Genomic DNA, 23579 nt, shown 5'->3' on the forward strand with positions numbered 1-23579 from the left:
ACCTTGAACTCCTGGGATCAGGGGATCCTCCTGCCTCAGCCTCCTAAGTAGCTAGGACTACAGGCACGTGCCACCACACTCAGCTAATTTTTTAATTTTTTATAGAGATAGGCTATTACTATGTTGCCCAGCCTGTCTTAAACTCCTGGCCTCAGGCAATCCTGCTGCCCTGACCTCCCAAAGTGCTAGGATTACAGGCATGAGCCCTCATGCCCAACCCAAAACACTTTGTTTTTTTAATTCAGCACTTTAAAGAGAATCTATATTTGATCTACAGATTTAAAAGATCACCATTGAAAGTGGGCCTACAATTGTGGCAGAGTAATTCTTACTGAACTACAAATTTCCTTTATACAAAATTCTGAAGTGTACAGATCTTCTATTTATCTTCTTGCTTAAAACTTCTAGAACTGTGCTGGCCACTTCAGTAGCCACTAGCTCAGGTGACTATCAAGCACTTAAAATATGAAATAAGATGTGCTATATGTGTAAAATACACACAGGATTTCAAAGGCTTATATGAAAAAAAAATGATTTTCATAGTGATTACCTATTGAAATTATAGTATTTTAAATATATAGGTAAAATTAATTTCACTTGCTTCTTTTTACTTTTCATATGTGGCTGCCAGAATATTTTAAATTATATTTGTGGCTATATTTCCACTGAACAGCACTGCTCTGTAGAATTTTGTTTCAGATATCCATGAAACCCATTGTGCTAGGGAGAGTTGGAAATGGAGGAGCCAGGGTACTGAGAAACTGAAAGACAAGTGAAGGGATAAACGAGCAAGAACGTCCTGGAAGAGATAAAGGAAATCACGTGTGGGACTCAGAACTGTGCTCCCGTGAAGAAGGTGTTTGCTGCGCTGTGCTGTGCACACGATGTCCCCTGGCCGAGCTGAGGCTGAGTAACCAGCCTGTGCTCGGGAAAGGAGATTTCAGACATACCACAGGGCCATGCAACGCAGCTCAAATAAAAATTCCCCAGAATCTCTCTCACTTCGAAGTTACTCTAAATCTCTGGGAAACAGAAATTAAAAAGCAGAGTTCAGCAACCCTTTACTCATAAAATAGGGAAGGTAATTGCATGGAGAGCCAGCCCTGCGGGAAAGGGCCTTTCCCGTGCCAACACAGCAGTCAGGTTTTATAAGCATTTCGTGAGACTTTCGAAGAGGGAGCTCCTAACATTTTCTAGCTAGGAAGGGGTAGAAAGTAATTGTACAGATTACTATTATTGCCAGGTTAAAATGTAGAAAGATGCTGAGCATGTCTTTTTTTTTTTTTTTTTTAGCATACTGTCTATATTGCTTTATTTTAGTGAATGTAAAAATATTCATAAGGATTTTTATGAAATCACTGGGGACTATAGCTGTCCCAAGAGTATCACCTCATAGGATTTTAAGGTCCTTATCCATGAATTCTCCTATAATGAGGCATGCCGCGAACTAACCCTTTAGATTAAGAAGGAACTATTTTTTCACTATCCATTGTAGGTTATCACTGTATTAAGATTATTTTCTAGGGAGCCACAAGTTTATTACTGTATTTCTTATCAATAATACTGCCCTGGACATGGAGAGAAGATAAGCTTCCTTTCCCCACTGTCTTAACCCTCAAAAATACCCAGTCGAATCCTGAAAGGATGAAGCTACCATCTATGTTGGGATTCCCAGTTCACATCACCAAAAGATCTGTACTCTCTAAATCTACAAAGCTTTCTACCTTTACCATTTCCTCCTCAAACTAACAGAGCACAGAAACTACCAGAAGAAGGTCCCAGAGACAGACTGCCCAATTTGTCTCCACACTTTGCTCCCTTCCCTGAATCAATCAGACCCACCCAGCTTCACCACTGGTAGATTATTATAGAGATATAGCAAACCAAATGTGCAATGATTAAGATTCATAAATTAAATTGGGGGTGAATTATTCACTTTATAAGGAGATTTCTTTCCCTTAAGCAGAAAATGGGGTTGGTTATCACAGAGAAATCCTAGTGTATTTGAAATATGATTCAACTTGCAAAAAAATTTCTTCACTTACTCCATGGCAACTAAGTCATAGTAGCAAAGGATTCCAAAATGTGAGCTTGGTTTATGGCTTTGTTCATTCCAATTTTCATGTTAAGCAGGTGATTTTTCTCCATGTTTTTACATGCAAAGTGGGGATAATAATATCTACCTCAAACATGTTAGGAAAGATAATTAGAAAGCATTCTATACTAGCTAAGCTCTATAGCAGAAATTCTCAATCTTTGCTGTATTATAGAATCAATCACTTAACAAGCTCTTTCAAAAATACTGCTGGCTAGACCCCATGCCAGCCCTATTAAACTAGAGTGCTTGGTGGTGGGCCCATGCATTGATAATGCTGTTAAATCTCCCCACGTGATTCTAATCTATGTTTAGGGCTGAGAACCATTGCTCTAGTGGTTCTTAATGTTAGCTGCCCATTGGAATCACCTGGGGTCTGGCGAGCTTCACGTAATTGGCCTGGGGTGTGGCCCAAAGATGGAGGTTTTTACAAGCTGCTGAGGTCTTTCTGTATCCCAGCAGTCCCCAACCTTTTTGGCACCAGGGACCGTTTTCATGGAAGACAATTTTTCCACGGACTGGGGATGAGGGGATGGTTTCGGGATGATTGGAGCACATTACATTTATTGTCCACTTTATTTCTATTATTATTATTACATTGCAATAGATAAGGAAATAATTATAAACTCACCATAGGCTGGGGACCCCTGCTATATGCAGTCTAGCTTGACACCAAGCGTGAGAGTCAGCTTGTGTAAATCCTGCAGTCCTAAGAAGCACCTGAAGACTATCTTAAGAATTCCTTTGTCCATTTGGCACTGAGTGGTACAATTTGAGGGAAATTGAGAGAACTTTTCCTTCTTTCATTTAAGAAAAGAAAAACAAATAAATGAAAAAGTACATACCCACGAAGTTCCCTTAGATACTATGACAGGAAATATTTTCCAAGCTCCAACCCTCCCCTGCCCCACAAATGCTACATTCTTATCTCCTTATGCTGTTGTTTTCAATAGAATCAAAGCTAGAGATTCCATGGATTTTGGCATCGTGTCCTTGTTCTATGGCCTCTACTACGGAGTAATGGGGAGAGACTTTGCCGAGATCTGCTCAGATTACATGGCCTCTACTATAGGGGTGAGTGTTGCTTTCATTCTTTAAAACCGTTTATGACACATGGAAAAATGTTCTCATTTTACATATTTGCATCTATTTTCAGACATAGATAAGTCTTTGCCCATATACTGATTAGCATTTCTGATGGTACTATTTTGGTTTGCCCAGCCCAATTGCTCCTTTGCATGAAAATTTTTGTTAATTAATTAGAAAATAAATTTATTATTTATAAAAAATAGTTGGAGAATAAGCCATATTCTAAAATAAAATATGCTAATTATTTGGGTTATCCTATCTAACATACTCTAATTGCCAACATTTAAGGATAAATAAAAGATTAGCAATAACTAACACCTTTTATCTCTGCCTCAAACTCTGCCTAATGCAAATAAAAAGCTTATCTGATGGCCTGCGAGGTGGCTCACGCCTGTAATCCTAGCTCTCTGGGAGGCCGAGGCGGGCGGATTGCTCGAGGTCGGGAGTTCAAAACCAGCCTGAGCAAGAGCGAGACCCCGTCTCTACTATAAATAGAAAGAAACTAATTGGCCAACTAATATATATAGAAAAAATTAGCCGGGCATGGTGGCGCATGCCTGTAGTCCCAGCTACTTGGGAGGCTGAGACAGAAGGATCGCTTGAGCCCAGGAGTCTGAAGTTGCTGTGAGCTAGGCTGACGCCACGGCACTCACTCTAGCCTAGGCAACAAAGTGAGACTCTGTCTCAAAAAAAAAAAAAAAAAAAAAAAAAGCTTATCTGATGCTACACAGAACACTTCAGAATCAATAGTACTTCAGGGTAATATTTACTATGAAGACCAGTTATCACTATATAACACCTGAAGAAGTAGAAGATACACTGACTGTGCATTGCTGCCTGTCATTTTTTTAAATCCCTAATTGTTTTTTTTCTTAATTCTCTTAAAATTAAAATTCAGAATGGACATACTTTCTGGTCAGGTGGATTCCTAGCTCTGATATTAGGAGCATTTATCAGTATCTGACACATGCATATCTCTTAAAAACTCACAAACCAAGGGCTCCAGGATGACCCAGTAGTTTTAGGATTCCGAATCTCTGTCCTCTACCTGTGTCTTGGTGCACAGCTAGCGATAAAGTGGAAAAACTAGTGTAAGTATTAAGAGATGGGTGAGATTCTGGACTGTCTTCTCTCTCCATTTATGGGGGCAGGACCCAAGTGGACTAGACCTCAACTTCATCCCCACCCATGGCTCCTTCAACTCTACCATAGGCTCTATCTCACTCTTTTTGGTGAGCCTACAGACCGAGTTCTGTGGTGAAATGCTGGAACAAAATACCTTTGGAATTCCTCTGTCAGGTATCATCTGTGGGACAACTGCTTTTCTTAGGGTTTATGGGGAACACAAGAAGAAGCATTTTCACTGCCAATTCCTCCAACAAAAACCAGAAGTCATATCCCTTAGAAAATTCCCAAAGCCTCTTGGGTTTAGGGACAGAAGAGGAAAAGAAGCATTGTATGTGTTCTGGTTCTCCAGTGGACCAGGAAGGAGAGATTTCACCTGGCAAGACAACCAAGTCTTCAAGCACCAACTTTCTGGAGACTTTTCCCCTGATCCACGCCACCAGTCCTAAACATCTTGTCACCCTGTCATCTTTATTCCAGCTACCTATCTATAAAACACTGCCCCAAGCCATTGGCACAGCCACCAGTGACTTGAACTAATGGTGTGTGTGCACACATGCATGTGTGTGTGTATGTGCACGCAGGTATGTGCGCACACACACTTGTGCATGTGCTTGTGCCCAACTAAGATAAGGAGAGAGCAGAGAGGAGGAACATTCCCCATTCCCACACCAGACCCTAGCCCCACACCAGACCAATTAAGTCAGAAGCTCTGGGAGTGGAGCCAATGCATCTGCTTGGTTTTAAAAAAGCTCCTTAGGAAAAGGAATGAACTATTAAGCCATCCAAAAACATGGATGAATCTTAAATGCTTATTGCTAAGTGAAGGGAGCCAGTCTGAAAAGGTTATGTACTGTAGATTCCATTTATATGACAATTTTGGAAAAGGCACAACTATAGAGATGCTAAACAAATCAGTATAGGAAGGAGCATGGTGAATGGGTGAAGCACAGGGAATTTTTTAGGGTGGTGAAACTGTTCTGTGTGATAGTACAATGGTTTATTTATCATTATGCATTTATCAAAATCCATAGAACTTTGTAGCAGAAAGGGCAAACCTTAATGTCTGCAAATTTTAAAAATCATTTAAGAGGTCAGAGAATCTAAAGGTAGAATGCAGACTATGAGAAAAGATTCTAACCACCATACAGATGTATGAAGAGGGTGGAAAGAAAAGGTACTGAACCTAAGTCACTTTTATATGAATGGGGACTGTAGGACTATAATCAAAAGGAACTGTGCATAAGCACTGTACTCTAGCTGAAAATGCCGTTGCCCTTAGGACTATGAGTTAATAATTCTGATACCACTACACATGTATTCTGGAATTGAACAACTAAGTAAATGCCTGACGATTGTGGAAGCTAGGTTGCTCACTGTTAGAGTGGGAGACTGCAGATGAACAAAGGGAGCAGGCTAGAATGATCCATGTAGTAATAGATCACAGTTGGAGACATTAGTATAAACTCATGTTTAGCTTAATACATTAATAGATGTGTATGGATATTATAGAAATACTTATAGATGTGTGCATGTGTATGTGTATATATATATGGGTTAGAATATACAAATATATTAACTTTATCCATCAGCTAAGAGCAACAACACCCCAGTATCAATGAGCATACCTAGTGCCCAGATCTTGGTTTCTAATATCATTCTACAATAAAAGGAATGGGGGCTCCTTGGAGAAATGTCTGATTATAGGTCTGGGCAAGGAATATCCAATATAAGCCTGGAGCATCTTGTAGTGCCAGAAAGTAAGAAAATGCTGAAATCAAAACAAAAGAACCCCACAATGATGGGAATATGTCAAAGAGACACAGGAGGCAACTAAAAAAGCTCCCAGTGACCAAAGCTGGAATCTGAACAACAAAATAGTAATAGTACTGGTAGTACTGGGTTATCACCCAAAGCATAAAATAAATATCCATGAGTCCACATTGATAAAAATAAATAACCAAGTAAATAAATAAGTGGATGATAATAGACAAATTTGTGCAGAAAAATTCCACATAATTCATGTAGGTTCTCCTCCCTTAAGGAGGTTGTGATAGTTAAATTTCATGTGTTAATTTGCCTACTCTATGATACCCAGTTGTTTGGTAAAACACTCTACCCAAAGGAAAAAAAGACATGAGCACTCAAATGTTTATAGCAGCACAATTCACAATTGCAAAGATGTGGAAACAACCCAAGAGCCCATCAATACCTGAGTGGATTAACAAAATATGGTATACATAGACCATAGAGTACTACTGAACCATAAAAATATGATAAACTACCTATTGTATTATCCTGGATGGAGCTGGAGCCCATTCTTCTAAGTGAAGTATCACAAGAATGGAAAAACAAACACCACATGTACTCACCATTAAATTGGTACTAATTGGTCTTACACTAATGTGCACATATGGGAAGTAACATTCATAGGGTGTCGGGCAGGTGGGATGGGGGAGGAGGGGCTAAGTAAATTCACGCCTGATGGGTGCGGTGTGTCCCGTCTGGGGCATGGGCATGCTTGTAGGGTGGTGCAAGGGCAATTTATGTAACCAAAGCATCTGTACCCCCGAAATACTCTGAAATTTAAAAAATTTTAAAATAAAGAGCATAGGAATTTAAAAAGTAGAGAGATGCCTGGGTTTACTCCAGATCTCTGAGTCAGAATCTCCAAGAGAATAAAGGGAAGGGCCAGTCTACAGATACACTCAAAAGCTTCCAGTGTGATTCCAACTACAGCCCTAGATGAAAATTTTTCCTCTCAAAGGGTTTCTGAATGTGGAGGTGAGATGGGAGGTTATAATTGGCAATGTGCTTTGGGTCCATTTGGGCTACAAAGGGTTTTTTTGCTTGGAAAGCTTAACCCCTCTATAGCATGGTTCGTGCAGAAAGAAGAGTCTCGAGTTCTAAACCCACTAAGAAGCAGCAGGAAAGAGTCCTATGCAGGCTGCCTGTCCCAGTGCCCGGCAGTGGCTTCCCTGCATTGACAATGGCAGGTGCTCCCCTCTGCAATAGTGCTTTTTTCGTTTTCTCCGACAGTTCTACAGCATCACTGGAATGCCCACGAGGAGCCTGTCAGACGATATCTGTGCCGTCTGTGGCCAGAAGATCATCGTGGAGCTCGATGAGGAAGGGCTCATTGAGAACACCTACCAGCTTTCCTGCAATCATATGTATCCTCTTCACGGGAAACTGGCCTTCATAAAGCCTCCGTCCCTCCCTCTCCTTCTGTCTCCATCTCCTCTGCCTTGCCTAGCACCTGTCCACAAACCCCACACCTTTATCCTCCAGCCCTGGCTTTCTTTTTGAGATTTTTCTGATAATCCCTGCTGGAAAATGACCTGCTAATGAAGGTGAACCTCCTCCGTTAGTCATTTCCTCTTAAGTGCCACATGGAGAAGAAAGCAGCAGCATCTGAGCAAGGTGCCAGCTGGGGAAGTTGGTTGAAGTCTGAAGTGAGCAGATAGCCAGGAAGGACAAGAGAGAGAAGGGGGTTGGGGGTGAGAAAAAGAGTGAAGTACCAGGTGCAGGGAGGAACCCTGGGTCTGAATCGCAGCGGACCAAGAAATACAGAGTGTGTGTTGCCTAGAAATAACCCTAGGAACCTACTTGTGGCAACAGTGGTCTTGTGGGTAGCCAAGGGAGGAAACCAAGCCACCTTCTCAGCTGTGGTTTTGAGAAGAGGATAATGTCACAGGCAGCAGGACATCTTAAAGGGCCATCAAAAGGAGGGAACAAAATATGAGCATCTAGTTCTTGGACCACTTGGCTCCTCTGCCAGTGAGTTCCATCCCAAATAGCTATCCATTGGCTAAGGGGTCTTCAGGCAGCAGGAACCAGACAAGCATGGGCCTGGAAACCAGCATTCTCCAGCAACCATTAAGGAAAGCCTCCATTTGCTGAAGAATGCTGGCATCGAGACCCCTGAACAAAGCAGCCCGTGCTGCCTGAGCAAGTAACAACTATGGAAACCAAAGTTATGTTTGGCTTGGCCAATAATCAGTATTTTATTCTTATTATTTTATTCAATAATCAGTATTTTATTCTTTCCTAAATACAAAAAAAAAAGGAATCATTTATCTGTGTTTTATAGTACTGTATCCATTTAATAATATTATCGCTTTGTGCCCAGTAAGTTCAAAGCTCTAGTGTTATGAGATGGTTAAACCATCTGTCTTTTGCCTCTGAAGCCCACTTAATTCAGTCGGTCATATACTTCGATGTGTAGTGCCTGAGATTCAATTCTGTTTAATCTGGACAGTTTCCATTTATTCAATCCTGAGAGTAAAACCTGGACCAAATGTATTGCAAAAGTAATAGGAGCCTTTACTCCAGCATTTAAGCCCTAAAATTTTAAGGGAAGAAACACAACACAAAGATATGCCATATGGAATTCTAGAGTGGTTTTTCAGTGTGATACCTCTCCCAAAAAACTATCATTCTTCATAGAAATTTTCCAAGTCTAGCCCTAGTTTTAAATATGATTTACTTTTCAAATGTTGGAACAGAGCCCTGTCTGCCATTTGCAAGAGGAAATATTTTCTCTCTCCACCTTTAAAAGCCCTTAGGGATTGTCGTACATGTGTGCATATGTAATCTAAAATGTAGTCACCTTTAAATTTGCTTTGCAGTGAGTATTATTAATGGCCCATTTTAGCATGAGTCATATTAGCAAGGAGTGGGCAAACATGACGCACATTAACAAGGAGGGCTTATCAGAGTATTTCTCTGCAGCTGCTCTGCCAGTGTGGAAGTTTTTCAGCACTGAGATTTTGAAGATGAAAGAGAACATTAAAGAGGACATGGACATTTCAGCGGTGACTCAATGACCCCTGAATTCTATACGTATGTTGAAGATGGGGTTGTAATCAAGCCCTTTAGAATGAAGGACTGTATAGGGTTTTTTTGTTTGTTTGTTTGTTTTTGAGACAGAGTCTCGCTTTGTTGCCTAGGCTAGAGTGAGTGCCGTGGCATCAGCCTAGCTCACAGCATCCTCAAACTCCTGGGCTCAAGCAATCCTCCTGCCTCAGCCTCCCGAGTAGCTGGGACTACAGGCATGCGCCACCATGCCCGGCTAATTTTTTGCTATATATATTAGTTGGCCAATTAATTTCTCTCTATTTATAGTAGAGACGGGGGTCTCGCTCTTGTTCAGGCTAGTTTCGAACTCCTGACCTTGAGCAATCCACCTGCCTTGGCCTCCCAGAGAGCTAGGATTACAGGCGTGAGCCACCTTGCCCAGCCTGTATAGGTTTTGGTTCAAAATCTTTGTTATAATACATCACTGCATGTTAATCTAAGCATATTGCAAAAATGACCAAAATTCCAAGAACATAAAATAGTGGAAACTCTCAGCTGCATAGAGATCTAATATTGGGGAATTATATACATTGCCTTGCCTTGGCTCTATCTCCCTGGTCCTCCATTTGTCAGGGAGGGAACTTCTACATCATTTCTGTTCGTGTGGGTGTGTAGCGGGCCAGTCAGAAGCACGTGTGATCTTGGCCTAGAAAATGACATTGGAAGCAGCAACTGTAGAAATGCATAAATCAATAGGATGGATCTCATTATATTAATAGTCAATCATTTTGCCCAAATCTATAATATTGGGCAACCTGGAAATATATATTTCCAAAAATGATCGGTTTAAACTGATTCGTTTAATGAATATTTCTTAGACACACATTAGATGCTGAAAATACAGACATGAATGAGACATAGTCCCACACATCACACATGGACTAGGAGAGGCAGAAAGTCAGGATACATTAGAGTAAGTCCCTGGTGCTATAACAAAACACAGGGTTCACTCTCAACTTTGGAGGCATAAGGTCAAACTTTCTGGACAAGGAAATGTATACAAATGAATTTGTAATTGCCTGGAGTTTGAGAAGTTAAGTTTATTAGGTTTATATTCTATTAAAAATAATTGGCTCCTTATCAGTAATAAAAAAGTCAAGGAAAAAAATTTATGAAGTTAATAGAAATATTTGTAAGTTTATGACCAAAAATAATTTAAACTTGTCTATGTGCCTGGGACAAGTCTGATTACACAGAAGGTAATAAACAGTGCCCAAAAAGCCAAATCGGGAAATGTTACGGTAAATGCATGAGAAATGCACAATGAATGAGTCAGGGAAATATAATACATATATGTAAGACATTACCGAAAAAAAGAACTTTCACATTCTTTAATCTAGTTCTTACCAGAATCAAGTAAAGCAAGAGCAAGGGAGGTGAAGAAGCTAAATTCCTCAGGGTCACAGAGCTAATGCAGCTCACGCCACGCTCACTGTCACTGGGGCTCCACTGTCCTACAGAGCCGGCCTAAAATAGTGATGTGCACAGTCAAGTCGTGACTGCCAGCCATTCTCACCCTCCACTACTAGACTCCAAAGACTGGGTCATTTCCATGCCACCGTGAACCAAACATTGCCCTTTCGTATCTAGAAGCTTCCCTAACAAGGTGCTTCAGCTTTCACGAGTTCTGCATCCGAGGTTGGTGTATTGTTGGTAAAAAGCAAACTTGTCCTTACTGCAAAGAGAAAGTTGATTTGAAGAGGATGATCAGTAATCCATATCCTTTAAAAAAAAGTTACGAAATATTATCTTAAATGTTTCTAGGAATGCATTGTTCAATCTACACTTTCATTATCTGTGTATGGTTATAACAGAAAACTTTGTTTTCCCTAACCACCTATTTCAAAATGACTTGTGACCTCTTTTCTCCTCTGTGCCTTTTTACTATTCTGTTAGGAAGTCAAATCCCAGGAAACATTCATTCTTCATGCTCCCTATTTTCCATGTTATGGGCTTTAGTGGAAATGTGATGGATATTAAATGTGATGGGTAAAATATCTGAAAGAATAATCAGTATGCATTGATGCTTGGAAGGATGCATGTATGCATACATAGACAGATAAATGGGTGGATTGGATGGGTGGGGGAGTGAGTGGATAAATAGAAAAATTGGAATTGAAAATGTAAAAGCCCCAAATGTAAACGAGAGTATAAGAAAGTATTTTCAGGGTGTACCAAATATTATTATTCCCAGAAATGAGTAGGCTTTTCTCCCTTGGATTCTGGCTTTCTAAATTGCTATGCCTCATCTCTTCTTAGGCTAAACCCTAGTGATCGAATATTGAAAGGAAACAAAGACCTGCACAGTTGATCAGCTTCTGGTAGCAACTAGGATTTTTATAGACATCAAGGATGCCCATCGGAATAAACTCAAGTTTCATTAAGGTCACAGGAAGGTAAAGGCCCCCATCCAGAGAGGACTAGAATGACTTAGTCCTTAACCTCACTGTCCCAAGACCATAATTATCCCTTCCAGGAAGAGGCATGGGAATGGGATTAAAACGTATCCTCCTCCCTTAAGGAGAAGAGCACTAAGAGGTTAGCATCTATCTACCAAGTACTCTCTCTTCTCATAACAGACAGCCTTTGTAGACTTTCTGAGTACCAGTCACCTTTTTACAATGCTAAAAGAAACACCTTTCTCACTGGCTGCTCCCCTACTCTTCATGTAACATTGGCTACTGGCAGCAACGCCCCTGAGCACTGCAAATCAGGAAGGGACCTCCAAGGAGGGCAGCAGAGAAGGAGGCAACACCAGTGGGTTGTTGGCTCTCAGCGCCGTGCCGTGGCAACAGAGATACCCTCCGCAGCCACCCGCTCCACCCACAGCCTGGCCTTGCGTGGCGAGTCAGTGCCACTCACACACAGCTCCAGGCTGAAGGTGTGTGACGCCTCCCTCCTCCCTGCCCATCCGCTATGCTGGGACTCCCCTCCTGATGGGAGGAGACCAAGTCCAGAACACCTTTGGGTTAAAAACTTACACAACTGCAGTACATAAATCTTTGTTACGAAATTGGTCATATTATGATCATCAATGTCACTTCAAATAGTTAAATTAACAAAAGGCAATTTGTTTTTTTATATCATCCTGAGAAAATAAACTGTTGAACAACACATGTACTCTTTTTATTGAGACTCAGTATAAGAAAAAGCTCCATGTGAAAAAGCTGCCATTTGCTATCAGATATACTATGCATTAATTAAGCTCCCTTTGCACAATTTATCAAAGATATCAGAAAAAGGTCTGTCTTATCTGATGAATTAGTGTTATTCCTTTTAATATACAAGGTTATTCCTTTTAATATATGGGTTCCCTCTGAGGTGCCAACTAACAGAATGCCCAGTGCTAAGTTTTGCAGCTTCTACTAGACTTGGTTTTCCAATACAGTCATTCCCCTCTCCCTCTCTCTTTTAGCATATACCCTTGGTTTTTATTCTTGTTTTATAGTTTGGGATTTTATTGTAAAACAGTTTCAATTTATTTTTGGAAATTGAATGTGGTTTAAATAATAATGATAACCATAAAGGTATAAAAATCATGTAAGGGGCTTTTAATTGAGCTCATATAATTAACGAGAAAGGAAATACCCATTCATTACATTGTTCACTATTAATATATTTGCAAATGATATTTATGAATATGTCTGCTACTTGGCTATATATAGAACAACCTCCTTAACTGAGACTTAGCTGGGAGCGCACGCATTTTGTTTATGGACAAATCCTGGATTGGCTTCGTTATCTGGTAGCCTGGCAACCTGTGGTCATAGGAATAGTTCAAGGCATTAACTATTCACTAGGACTAGAATAACACAGTAGACTTACCCCAGAAGCAATATATGGCATGGTTGACATATTATTAAATCCTTGGTCCTACATTTAATATTGATTTTTTTAATTTTACAGATGATCCCAAGAGTTTAGAAAACTAAATAAAATTTGGTGTCATACTTAAAGCAATTTGTCTATGTGAGAAGAATTTGAAGAGGAACTGAACAATGGAATAAGTAAAGAGTGCTCTCTCATCTTTCCCATCATAACCATTTTCTAGCCCATGCAGACGGTGCATTTGTTACACCCCACTCTGGACATTCAACCTGCTGTTTGACTGATAATGATCTCATCTGTAAGGTGCTTCAGAGGTTTGTAAAGTCCTTCTCACACACGACATTTAGTCCTAACTAATACCCACTCATCAGTTCAACATCTCCAAAGAAGTAGGTAGAGTTGTTAAGTAATCTATGGTTTAAAGATACTGTCTTTTCTGCTCTATGTCCTTGTCGCCACCTGGCAGCTTCAGCACCACAAAGCCCTTCTGCACAGAGTTAATCCCAAAGCTTCCGGCACCAGGCCCCACGTCTTCTCAATGGGCCACAGCTACTTTGGGTTTCCTGGGACTGCCCAGCACACTCAGCACAACCAAGGGCTGCACGAAAGCGGAAAGAATCACTCTTCTTTTGTGCCACTGTTTACACACACACACACACACACACACACACACACACACGTGTACCTGCAAACACACATGCACAAGGACACACACGATCATTCCATTGTGGTCCTCTGCTTTTATTTACTTCATACCACTTATCAGTACCTGAAATCATACCATGAATTTATTTGTTTATTGTTTATCTTCCACTCCATGAAGGCAAGGAATTTTATGTGGTTTTTTGTGGGGTTTTTTTTACCGCTACTACATTCCCAGCACTTTGCGCACTGGCTGGCACATAACAAGTACTCAAGGAATATGTGCTGAAAGAATAAATTAACCTGGGAGAAGGGAACAAAATTAACCAAACAGGGAAGATGCACCAGTAGGAATTAACCCCAAAATGACATGTTGAACTCCTAAAATTAATTTGTTTTAAATTACTGGTCATTTGTTAAACAGCCAACACTGTATATATAGCACCAGAATCTCCTCAGTGATACTTGAAGCCATTATACTTGATAAAGTGGAAAGGAAATACCCTGATTATTAATATTTTCCTTGTCCAAGTACTGGCACTGTACTTAATACTATTCAAAGTTCCATTATCAAAACAACTCACACTAAGATTTCTAACCGTTGGGAATTTTCCTTCTTCAAACTGCCAGATGCTTCAGTATTATGATTGGTTCACTATCCAAATTACTAAAAGATTTAATTTGGGTTTATTTTTCTACTTGACGAACATTCCAATAATTCAATACTTATTACATAGGCATGTTCAAGGGTTAAGGAGGGAAAAACAAGATTCTTGACCTTATAGTCTATTGACAAATAAAAGACTACATATTTAGATAAAGCATTAACAAAAACTGGTTTTAATTCTGTTAAAAAACAAGATCTCTAGGCCGGGCGCTGTGGCTCACGCCTGTAATCCTAGCTCTTGGGAGGCCGAGGCGGGCGGATTGCTCAAGGTCAGGAGTTCAAAACCAGCCTGAGCAAGAGCGAGACCCTGTCTCTACTATAAATAGAAAGAAATTAATTGGCCAACTGATATATATATAAAAAATTAGCCGGGCATGGTGGCGCATGCCTGTAGTCCCAGCTACTCGGGAGGCTGAGGCAGGAGGATCACTCGAGCCCAGGAGTTTGAGGTTGCAGTGAGCTAGGACGCCACGGCACTCACTCTAGCCTGGGCAACAAAGTGAGACTCTGTCTCAAAAAAAAAAAAGAAAAAAGAAAAAAAAAAACAACTGATGCATTTGCCTCTTACCTTTTATGGACAGCTTCATGAGTGCTGCTTGTATAACCCTTTAGAACTCTGGGCAAGTAAACCAGTATTTATCTGCATGGAATTCAAAATGACCCTCGGGGTTCAATAATATCAGATAATCACTAAACCACCTAGGGAAAAAATGAAGATTCCGTTTTCTTTATACAGTTTAGGTATTTAAAAATCCCAATTTTGTAAAGTAATATATATATATATATATATATGTTGAGAAAAGACTGGAGAGGTATACACCAGTGGTCCCCAACGTTTTTGGCACCAGGGACTGGTTTCCTGGAAGACAATTTTTCCAGGGGGTGGGGATGGGGAGGCACAGCTCTGGCGGTGATGCTAGCAAGGGGGAGGCTGTAATACATTAAATACAGAAGTTTCACAGGCTCCCTGGCCTGCTGCTCACCTCTTGCTGCGCACGCCTTTCTCCCCCCACCCCCCATTTCCTAAGTTTCACGGAAGACAATTTTTCCACGTGCAGTTGTGGGGGGCGAGAAGCAGGCAGGGGGTGGTGGAGCTCTGTGGCCCAGTTCCTAGCAGGCCGGGGGACCGGTACCAGTCCGCAGCCCGGGACTTGGGGACCCCAGGTATACACTACAAAGTTACCGGTCGTAATTCCAAGGTGATGGAATAAGAGCTGATCCTTACTCATTTATATGCTCTTATCTCTTTTCCAAAATTTCTCTGGTGAACATGTTTAATATATTTCCAATGAGAAAACTAAATATTTTTAGGCCAGGCACAGTGGCTCATGCTGTGCACTTTGAGAGGTCCAGACAGGAAGGTCACTTCAAGCCAGGAGTTCAAGACCTGCCTGGCCAACATAGTGAGACCACATCTCCACAAGAACCAGAAAGTTTAGCCAAGCATGGAAGTGAGTGCCTATAGTCCCAGCTACTGTGGAGGCTGGGGTGGAAGAATCACTTGAGCCCAGGAGTTCAAGGTAAGCTGTGATCACATCACTGCACTCCAGCCTGGGCAACAGAGTGGGACCATGTCTGAAAAAAGAAAGAAAAGAAAAGAAAAGAAGAGAAGAGAAGAGAAGAGAAGAGAAGAGAAGAGAAGAGAAGAGAAGAGAAGAGAAGAGAAGAGAAGAGAAGAGAAGAGAAAGAAAAGAAAGAAAAGAAAAGAACTAAAAAGATTATTTTAAATCTATTGATTTAACTATGAAGCTATTTCTATTGGTGTTTAAATTCTTGAAATTAAATATATAGATCAAGTAAATGTTAAATCTATCTGGTTCTCATGATAATTAATATGGTGCTTAATGTAGAAAACATTAATAGAGAAATAAAGCAGAAAGTCCATTATTTGGTTTCTATGGCATCTCCTCAAGTTTTTTTCTTCTGAACTTGTCTGTGTTTTTTCTTAATCTGGCTACTGTCTCCTCTATAACACTCTCTGGGAGTTTTATAAAAGAGATGCAGCCCTCTCTGAGTTCCCCAAGGAGTAAGGCCTGTTATGCACTTGATGAACTTATTTCTTTGGAGTATTTATCTACAAACAACAGGGTCCCCTATATCTCTGCTAGTACCTATAACAGAAAAATATTCATTTACAAGCCATAATATATAAAGGAATCAATCACTTCTTGGAAAATAATAATAGCTGACATCCACTATAAGCATCTCTTTCACCACCCCCCTCACCCCCACAGGTCCCATTCTCACGGGCAGGAGTCCTCAAACTACGGCTTGCAGGCCACATGTGGCCTGCCGAGGATATTTATCCTGCCCTCCGAGTGTTTTTGCCTCCGCTGCCTGTCCTGCTTAGCAGCCGACTGGTCCCGGGCCCACAGTGCGCATGTGTGGAATGTGCGCCACACTCTCCAATGGCCCTCCAGTCATCTGAGGGACAGTGAACTGGCCCCGTTTAAAAAGTTTGAGGACCCCTGCTCATGGTCTTGGTACTCTTGTCCCGCCCAACCCTCCAGCGGGAATGGTAACCAAGGCGCCTGGGCTTGGTGGTTACTCACATCTCTGTATTTCATACTCTCAATACTCTAGGACGTAGAGATTGCCATCCCTATTTTAAAGACAGAACATTTTGGGTCAGGTTGAATGACTTACCCAAGATTACACCTCCAGGTCCTCTGACTCCAGAGCCCATTTAACCACATGAACCCAGTTCTGGTTCAGAATTGAGCAGAACCCAAAGGAGACTCACTTCCTTTCAGATGATTCCCTTCCCAGCGTACCAAGAAAGTCACACAGAATCAGTAAACACCTCTTAGCAGAGAATGTTGCATCAAAATTTAATGTATAGTATTATGAAATCTAGATTATAAAAATTAACATGTAATATCTGTCTTTAAATTATTGTGTATCAAACTAATTTTGAGTCATTGAGAGGAAACTCTAGGCACATACTTGTTTAACAATCTATGTGGCTCATATGTACTTCTTTAGATTTTCAAAAGAAAAAAAAAGGATGGCTTTTTTAGAATTAGAAACAAGACTTTTTAAAAAAGCAAAAAGCAACAAGATGTAGAGGAAACAAACTAGAAAACAGGAACTGAGAAGCAGAGTGACTCGACACTCATCAGAACCTATCAGGTAGTTCAAGGCTGAGGAAGATCAGAGTCAGGACATGGGAGGCTTCTTTTAAATTCTTCTCAACTGAGTATATGGTTTACTTCGAGAGTTTTGCTTTCACAGAAAGACATAATTTACTGTACCTTGTGTTTTGTGCCCTCTCTCAAGTAACCATGGCTGGAGAAACCTATCAAGTAGCCACAAAGACAGATCCAGTTCACATGGAAATATGCCCTCTAGATATATTTTGCATCCTGTAAAGTTTAATGGGAACACACTGCACTTTTCTCTAGGAATAGCAACAGGTTTGGCTGACCGCCTCAAATAGTTGGCATTGTGGTGTTCTTGAGAACAGGAGCACAAGAGGTGACAGTTTGGGTGGGACAGAGAATGCCCTCTGTAGCCACACAGGGGTATCTTAGCACAGAGCTGACTGACATGACATAGTCATTGGAAATCTTCAGTTCGTTTGTGCCATTTGCTAATGAAGTGAGCCAACTGCTACAGATTACAGTCAGCCCTTCCTATCCACAGGTTCCCGGCCATGTACTCAACCGACCATGGATCAGAAATATTCTAAAACAAATTTTAAAATAAAAAGTAACAATACCACAATAAAACATAATACAAATTTTTAAAACCACAGTACAACAGCTATTTACATAGTTTTTACATTGTATTAGATTTTATAAGCAATCTAGAGATGATTTAAAGTATGCAGGATGATATATGTAGGTTATATACAAATACTATGCCATTTATATAAGGGACTTGAATATCTGTGAACACATTTTTTATACCCAGGAGGGTCCTAGAACCTCAGATACTGAGCGAGGATTTTTATTCAGGTAATCAATAATGGACTTAGATCATGATTATCTCATAAAGAAAACCAAAACCACTTTTTTCTAATCTGGTAAGTTTTTATAAAACAGCACTGTAGATACAATTTTAATCCTTTTAGTAGTTTTAGTAATAAGCAAGTCCTCAAATGACAGCCCATTCATGTGGTTTTTATATAATTATGTCGGAATGAACTCAGTTACAACCAGTGATATAAAGACCCCAACTGGACCGAGACTGGCTTTCCACATAGGAACCTAGGACTTTATTGCAGCTCTCAGATTTAACCAGAATCCCTCCTGCAGAGCCTCGTCAATGGGCCACTCCAGGTAGGTCTTAGTGTTCATGATCTTCCGCAGCTTACAGAAGCGCTGAGGAATGGCTTTCTTCTCGATGGGCTCCAGAAGGATGAGAATGGCAGCATCATCGTTCTCATCGAAGAGCCGAAAATGGGAGAAATCCAGTTCATACTTGCACCACTCGCTCTTCACAAAGTTTTCAGAGAGCACAAAGACAGTTTTGTGGCTCTTTTCGATGGAGTCAATGATATTGTCAATGATCCATTTGCCAGGAATGAAGTCTCGCTTATGAAGACACAACTTGAAGGGGGGGTTGAAATTCTCCAGCTCCTGGACCATCAGGTTCTCCACCCAGTAGGAATCGTGTTCACTGTAAGAAACAAATGCATCGTAACAGACGTCCCTCCTGGGAGCCTTCCGGGGCTTCCTTTTGGCCTGGAGCCAGGCCCACATCATTTTCATGTACCACACTCCATGGAAACGGTGGCACAGCACCCCGGTGACCAGGATCAACAGGAAGAGGGCACAGCACATGCCGGACGCCAGTGCCGCCCTGTGACACTCAGACACGGAGAGACGGGCATCCTGAACCCGCTGGCCCCGCACGTAGGACGGAGAATCACACAGGTAGTTTTCGGTCCAATTGATGAAGACTGTGGCCAGTGCTTGCTGCTCCCGAGTGAAAGAGAGGAACTCACAGGAGCAAATGAAGGTGTTGCCACCAGCTTCCAAAGTTTTCAGTTTGTGAAAAGAATCAAGTTGCTCCTTAGAAAAAGAATTTACTGTGTTCGTTCTGATGTTCAACACCAGTAATGCAGGTAAGAAGGAGGCATCTGGTAGAGTCTTCAACTTATTTTTGGAAATATAAAGTTCTTTGAGTTGTGGCAAAGTCACAGAAAATGAATTGAGGTTGTTATCGCTCACATCTAAAATTTCCAGTGTCTGGGGAATGCAGTAGGTTAAATTGTGTATTCGTGTGTTGGATAAGTTCAAATATTTCATCTTTTCTGGCCACTGACAAGTTTTAGGCATAGTATGAAAGTGATTCTTACTGATATCAAGGTGAGTCAGGTTTTTCAGAGTAAGCAAAATCTCTGCAGTTTTTCCTAATGACGTTAAATGATTTTGCCTTAAAATTAAGGTATGTAGAGAGGGCCAGGCATTCTCACAGGCTGAATTTTTCAACTGTTCCTCTAACATCAAATTTTCATTGAGATCCAAGTATTCTAATGATTTTAAATGTTGTGAAAGTAAACAAGGAACCAGAAAAACCTTACTGTTTTCTACTGTGATTCTTTTAACTCTTCCTGCAAGTGAATATATTGTCCTCAGATCATAAAATGAATAAAAATGTAGAATACGCAACCTCCGTATAGTTAATGTTTCTACTTTACCTGGATCTTTAACTATGTCTTCATCAAATGTACTAAAATCACCTACTCCATCAAGAGTACAGTCATCAAACTCTATCTCTAACAACTCAGAAGCATAACTCAGGAATTTTAGAACTTGAGCCAAACTTTCATCGGTGATTTTCACTTTTCTCAATGTAAACTTTTTAATCAATGGATTTGTTTCACTGATGGAGAGTTCTGAAAAATGGAAATTGTACAAATCAGCATTTCTCAGTTCCACGTATTCCACGGAACTTAAAAGATCTACAAAAATCTCCAGTTGTAAAATAGGCTCTCTCATATGAAGAATCAGATAACTTATATTCTGAATTGACCTCAAACTTTTTGGCTCATAACTCTGTAGAGCTGAAGCATCAATCTCAAGTTCCTGAAGAAAAGTGAGCCCAGCAAAATCCTTTCTCTGAATCTTAGTGAAGCTGTTAGTATTTCCCACTCTCAGGGTTCGCAAATTTGTGAGATGAGAAAAGAGAGACGTTTCCCCGAGTGTTCTGTAAGGATTTCCCAGTAAGTTTAAGGATTCCAAGGAAGAAAGGGGCCTGAACCAGGAGGATGATAAATTAGATAAGTCATTATAGGATAAGTCCAAATGTTTCAGACTGCCCAGGGAATAAAAAGAATCTTCATCTATTGTGTTAATTTCATTGGACTTTAGCACCAGAGCCTGGAGGTTCACACACCTCTGCAGGTCACTGCTGCCAATATAGGTGATCTTGTTGTTGGACAGGTCAAGACTTTTCACAGCCGCTGTAAGCCCTGGGGGAATGGAGTTGAAAGAGCTCGAGAGGCCAACACAGACACCAGTGGAGTCACAAGTCAGAGAAGCCTGACCAAAGGGCCCTTCCTTGGAGAGGCTAATGACAGCCCCCAACACCCATACCGTCCACAAAGCATATGGCATTGTCCAATGATGCAACCTATAAACAAAAAAGGCTCAAATGAGTGATTGCTTTTGAAAGCATATCATTATTTCAATTCTTGAGAAACGTTTTATAGGCATAACAGACACACAGAGGAAATAACAGGTGAATGGCATATATGAATGGGGATAAAAAACAAATTTCTTGGCACATGATCAACACAAACACAGATATATGGCCGCTGTGCAGTGACTTCAAAGCACAATGACCTGGGAATATAAAGCAGGACTCAATAAACGTGGGCTGAAAGAGTAAATGAATGAATGGAGGACTGAACAAGCAAGCAGTTTAAGGCATTGGCTGGGCTTAACCATATAGATTTACAATCACCTTTTCCTGCACTTCAAACCTTCTTATATAAAAGCATGTCTTTTCCCTGTTTCAATGCTCCCTTGACTCATATAGACATCTCAGAGAACCAAACCACAGCTCTCATTGAACAAATATTCCCTGAATGAAGCTCCAGGAGTAGCACACTTTCAACCCAAAGAAAAATGTTTCATGTGCCTCAAGCCTGCCTGTACTTACCACTAGCACGCAGGAAAGATGTTGGAAACCCTGGGCAGGGCAAGGTGGTTTGCTGGGTTGAGGGACACTCTGAGACCATCAAAACCTTCTCTTCCTGCTGAGAAATAAAGGCAGCCAATGTTTAAGTCTGTATGGGCCGTTCAGAGGAATGAGGGAAACAAAGCTCTCTACACCACAACTGCTAGTTTAATTTCAACTGTGAACCCAACAGTTTTCCTTTTGCCCACCTTCTGAGCCCTAGATCCTTCTCTGGCTCTATTCAGCTGTCCCATTCCTTGCATCTGTATGCATGCCTATTCTGTATTTGCTCAGTGTATTAACTCTACAAAAAATTTTTAAAAAATATTTATCCCAGGCCAAGTATGGTGGCTCATACCTGTAATTCTAGCACTTCAGGAGGCTGAGGCAGGAGGATCAAGATCAGCCTGGGCAACATAGCAAAAAATAAAGAAAATTAGCTGGGTGTGGTGGTGCACACCAGTGGTCCCAGCTACTTAGCAGGCTGAGGCAGGAGGATAACTTCAGCCTAGGAGTTTGAGGTTAAGCTATGATGACGCCACTGACTCTAGCCAAGTGAAAGTGCAAGACCCTGTCTCTCTTTCTCTCTCTCACTCTCTTTCTCCTCCACATATATATGTGTGTGTATACATATACATCCCCAATATACATTGGGGATGAATATATATATATTCAACAAAACTTTTTATAGGTAAAATTAATTCTCCCCCAGAATCTGAGAAATTATAAAGGCCTGGGCTGTATAATTTAAAGCCACAGAGAATTAAAACATAAACACGCTTAATTTGGAAATTTAATTACTGTTGGAGTCAGAATTTTTATGTCCATGCCAACAACCACTGCTTTGCATCCCCTACTCTTTTTAGATAAATAGGTCATACCATGCATATTTATTCTGTATTTTTATTCTTCCCAGATTTATTAAAGTATAATTGGTATACAAAAAAGCTATACATAATTAATGCATACAATTTAGTGAGTTTGAACATGTGTATACACTGATGGTATCATCACTACAGACGAGAAATAAACATATCTATCACTTCCAAAAGTTTCTGCCACTCTATGGTCTGCCTTTATACTTTCTCAATGGAATCTTTTTGTCTCAACCCATTAGTGCTGCCATAACAAAATACTGGGGACTGGATAATTTATAAAGAACAAAAATGTATTTCTTATAGTTCTGGAGGCTGGGAAGTCCAAGATCAAGGCACCTGTACCAGTATCTGGTAAGGGCTACTCTATGCTTCCACAATGGTAACTTGTTGCTGTGTCTTTATATGGCAAAAGGCAGGAGAGTAAGAGAGTAGCACATTCAATCTCAAACCCTTTCATAAGGGTGCTGATGCCAAGGCAGGGCCCTCATGACTTAATCACTTCCTAAGGGTCACACCTATTAATACTGTTGCATTGGGGATTAAGTTTCAACATGAATTTTGGAGGGGACATCATCATTCAAACTATAGTACTTTTGATGAACAGATGTTCTTACATTTCATATATTTTTAACAGTGATTTTTGTGGCCTGTTTAAGAAATATTCCTACATTATCATGAAGGTATTCTCCTTGTTACTTTCTAACATCTTTATTGCCTTGATTTTCATGTTTAGGTTTATAATATACCTCGGATTAATATCTGAGGTAGCAGACAGGACTCATTTTTATTCCAATATGGATATTTAAGTAACCCATCACCATTTTTTAAAAGATCATCTTGGGGAAATAATCAACAATATTATCTTTGTCAATAGTCACATATCCATATAGGGCTGGGGCTTGTTTCAGTGCTCTCTATTCTGATCCAATCTCTATTTGTCTATCCCTATACTAGTAACACACCTTATTAAATATGTAATATATCTCAATATCCAGGAGAACAAGTACTTCTTCCTTGTTATTCTTCAAATGTGTCTTGGTTATTTCTGGCCCTTTGCATATTTTTATAAGTGGCAGAATCAGCTTGTCCGTTTCAAAAACAAAACCTGTTGAGATTTTAATTGGCAATGCATTGAATCTGTAGATCAATTTGTGAATTATTGACATAACTGCAATACTGAATCTACCAATCCATGAACATAATATATCTCTCCATTTATTTAGGTCATCTTTAATTATCACAGTATTTTATGGTTTTTGCATAA

The 23579-nt window shown here is 40.4% G+C and overlaps 2 protein-coding genes across 6 annotated transcripts in view; one reads left to right on the forward strand and one right to left on the reverse strand.

Annotated features, from left to right (window-relative positions):
• The window catches only part of RNF175 (ring finger protein 175), a 40714-nt gene extending 26215 nt beyond the window's left edge, over positions 1–14499 (forward strand). The window contains exons 6-9 of the mRNA XM_012783648.3: positions 3049–3169; positions 7349–7482; positions 10785–10886; positions 12860–14499. Of these exons, the coding sequence (XP_012639102.1) occupies positions 3049–3169; positions 7349–7482; positions 10785–10886; positions 12860–12980 (478 nt within the window). The 3' untranslated portion in view covers positions 12981–14499. The remainder of the gene's footprint in view (positions 1–3048; positions 3170–7348; positions 7483–10784; positions 10887–12859) is intronic.
• Positions 1–23579, reverse strand: part of TLR2 (toll like receptor 2) — a 53925-nt gene that overhangs the window by 18414 nt on the left and 11932 nt on the right. For 3 of the 5 annotated variants that reach the window (XM_012783653.3, XM_076010568.1, XM_012783652.2), the window contains 2 exons: positions 21420–21516; positions 17113–20888 (listed from right to left, as the gene is read on the reverse strand). In XM_012783653.3, coding sequence (XP_012639107.1) covers positions 18518–20872 — 2355 coding nt within the window. In that variant the 5' untranslated portion in view covers positions 20873–20888; positions 21420–21516 and the 3' untranslated portion in view covers positions 17113–18517. Of the gene's footprint in view, positions 1–17112; positions 20889–21419; positions 21517–23579 lie in introns of those variants that run through there. The other 2 variants (XM_012783654.2, XR_012923237.1) reach the window with 2 other exon arrangements.

The sequence above is a fragment of the Microcebus murinus genome, chromosome 15 (assembly GCF_040939455.1).
Source record: "Microcebus murinus isolate Inina chromosome 15, M.murinus_Inina_mat1.0, whole genome shotgun sequence".
NCBI classification, from domain to species: Eukaryota; Metazoa; Chordata; class Mammalia; order Primates; family Cheirogaleidae; genus Microcebus; species Microcebus murinus.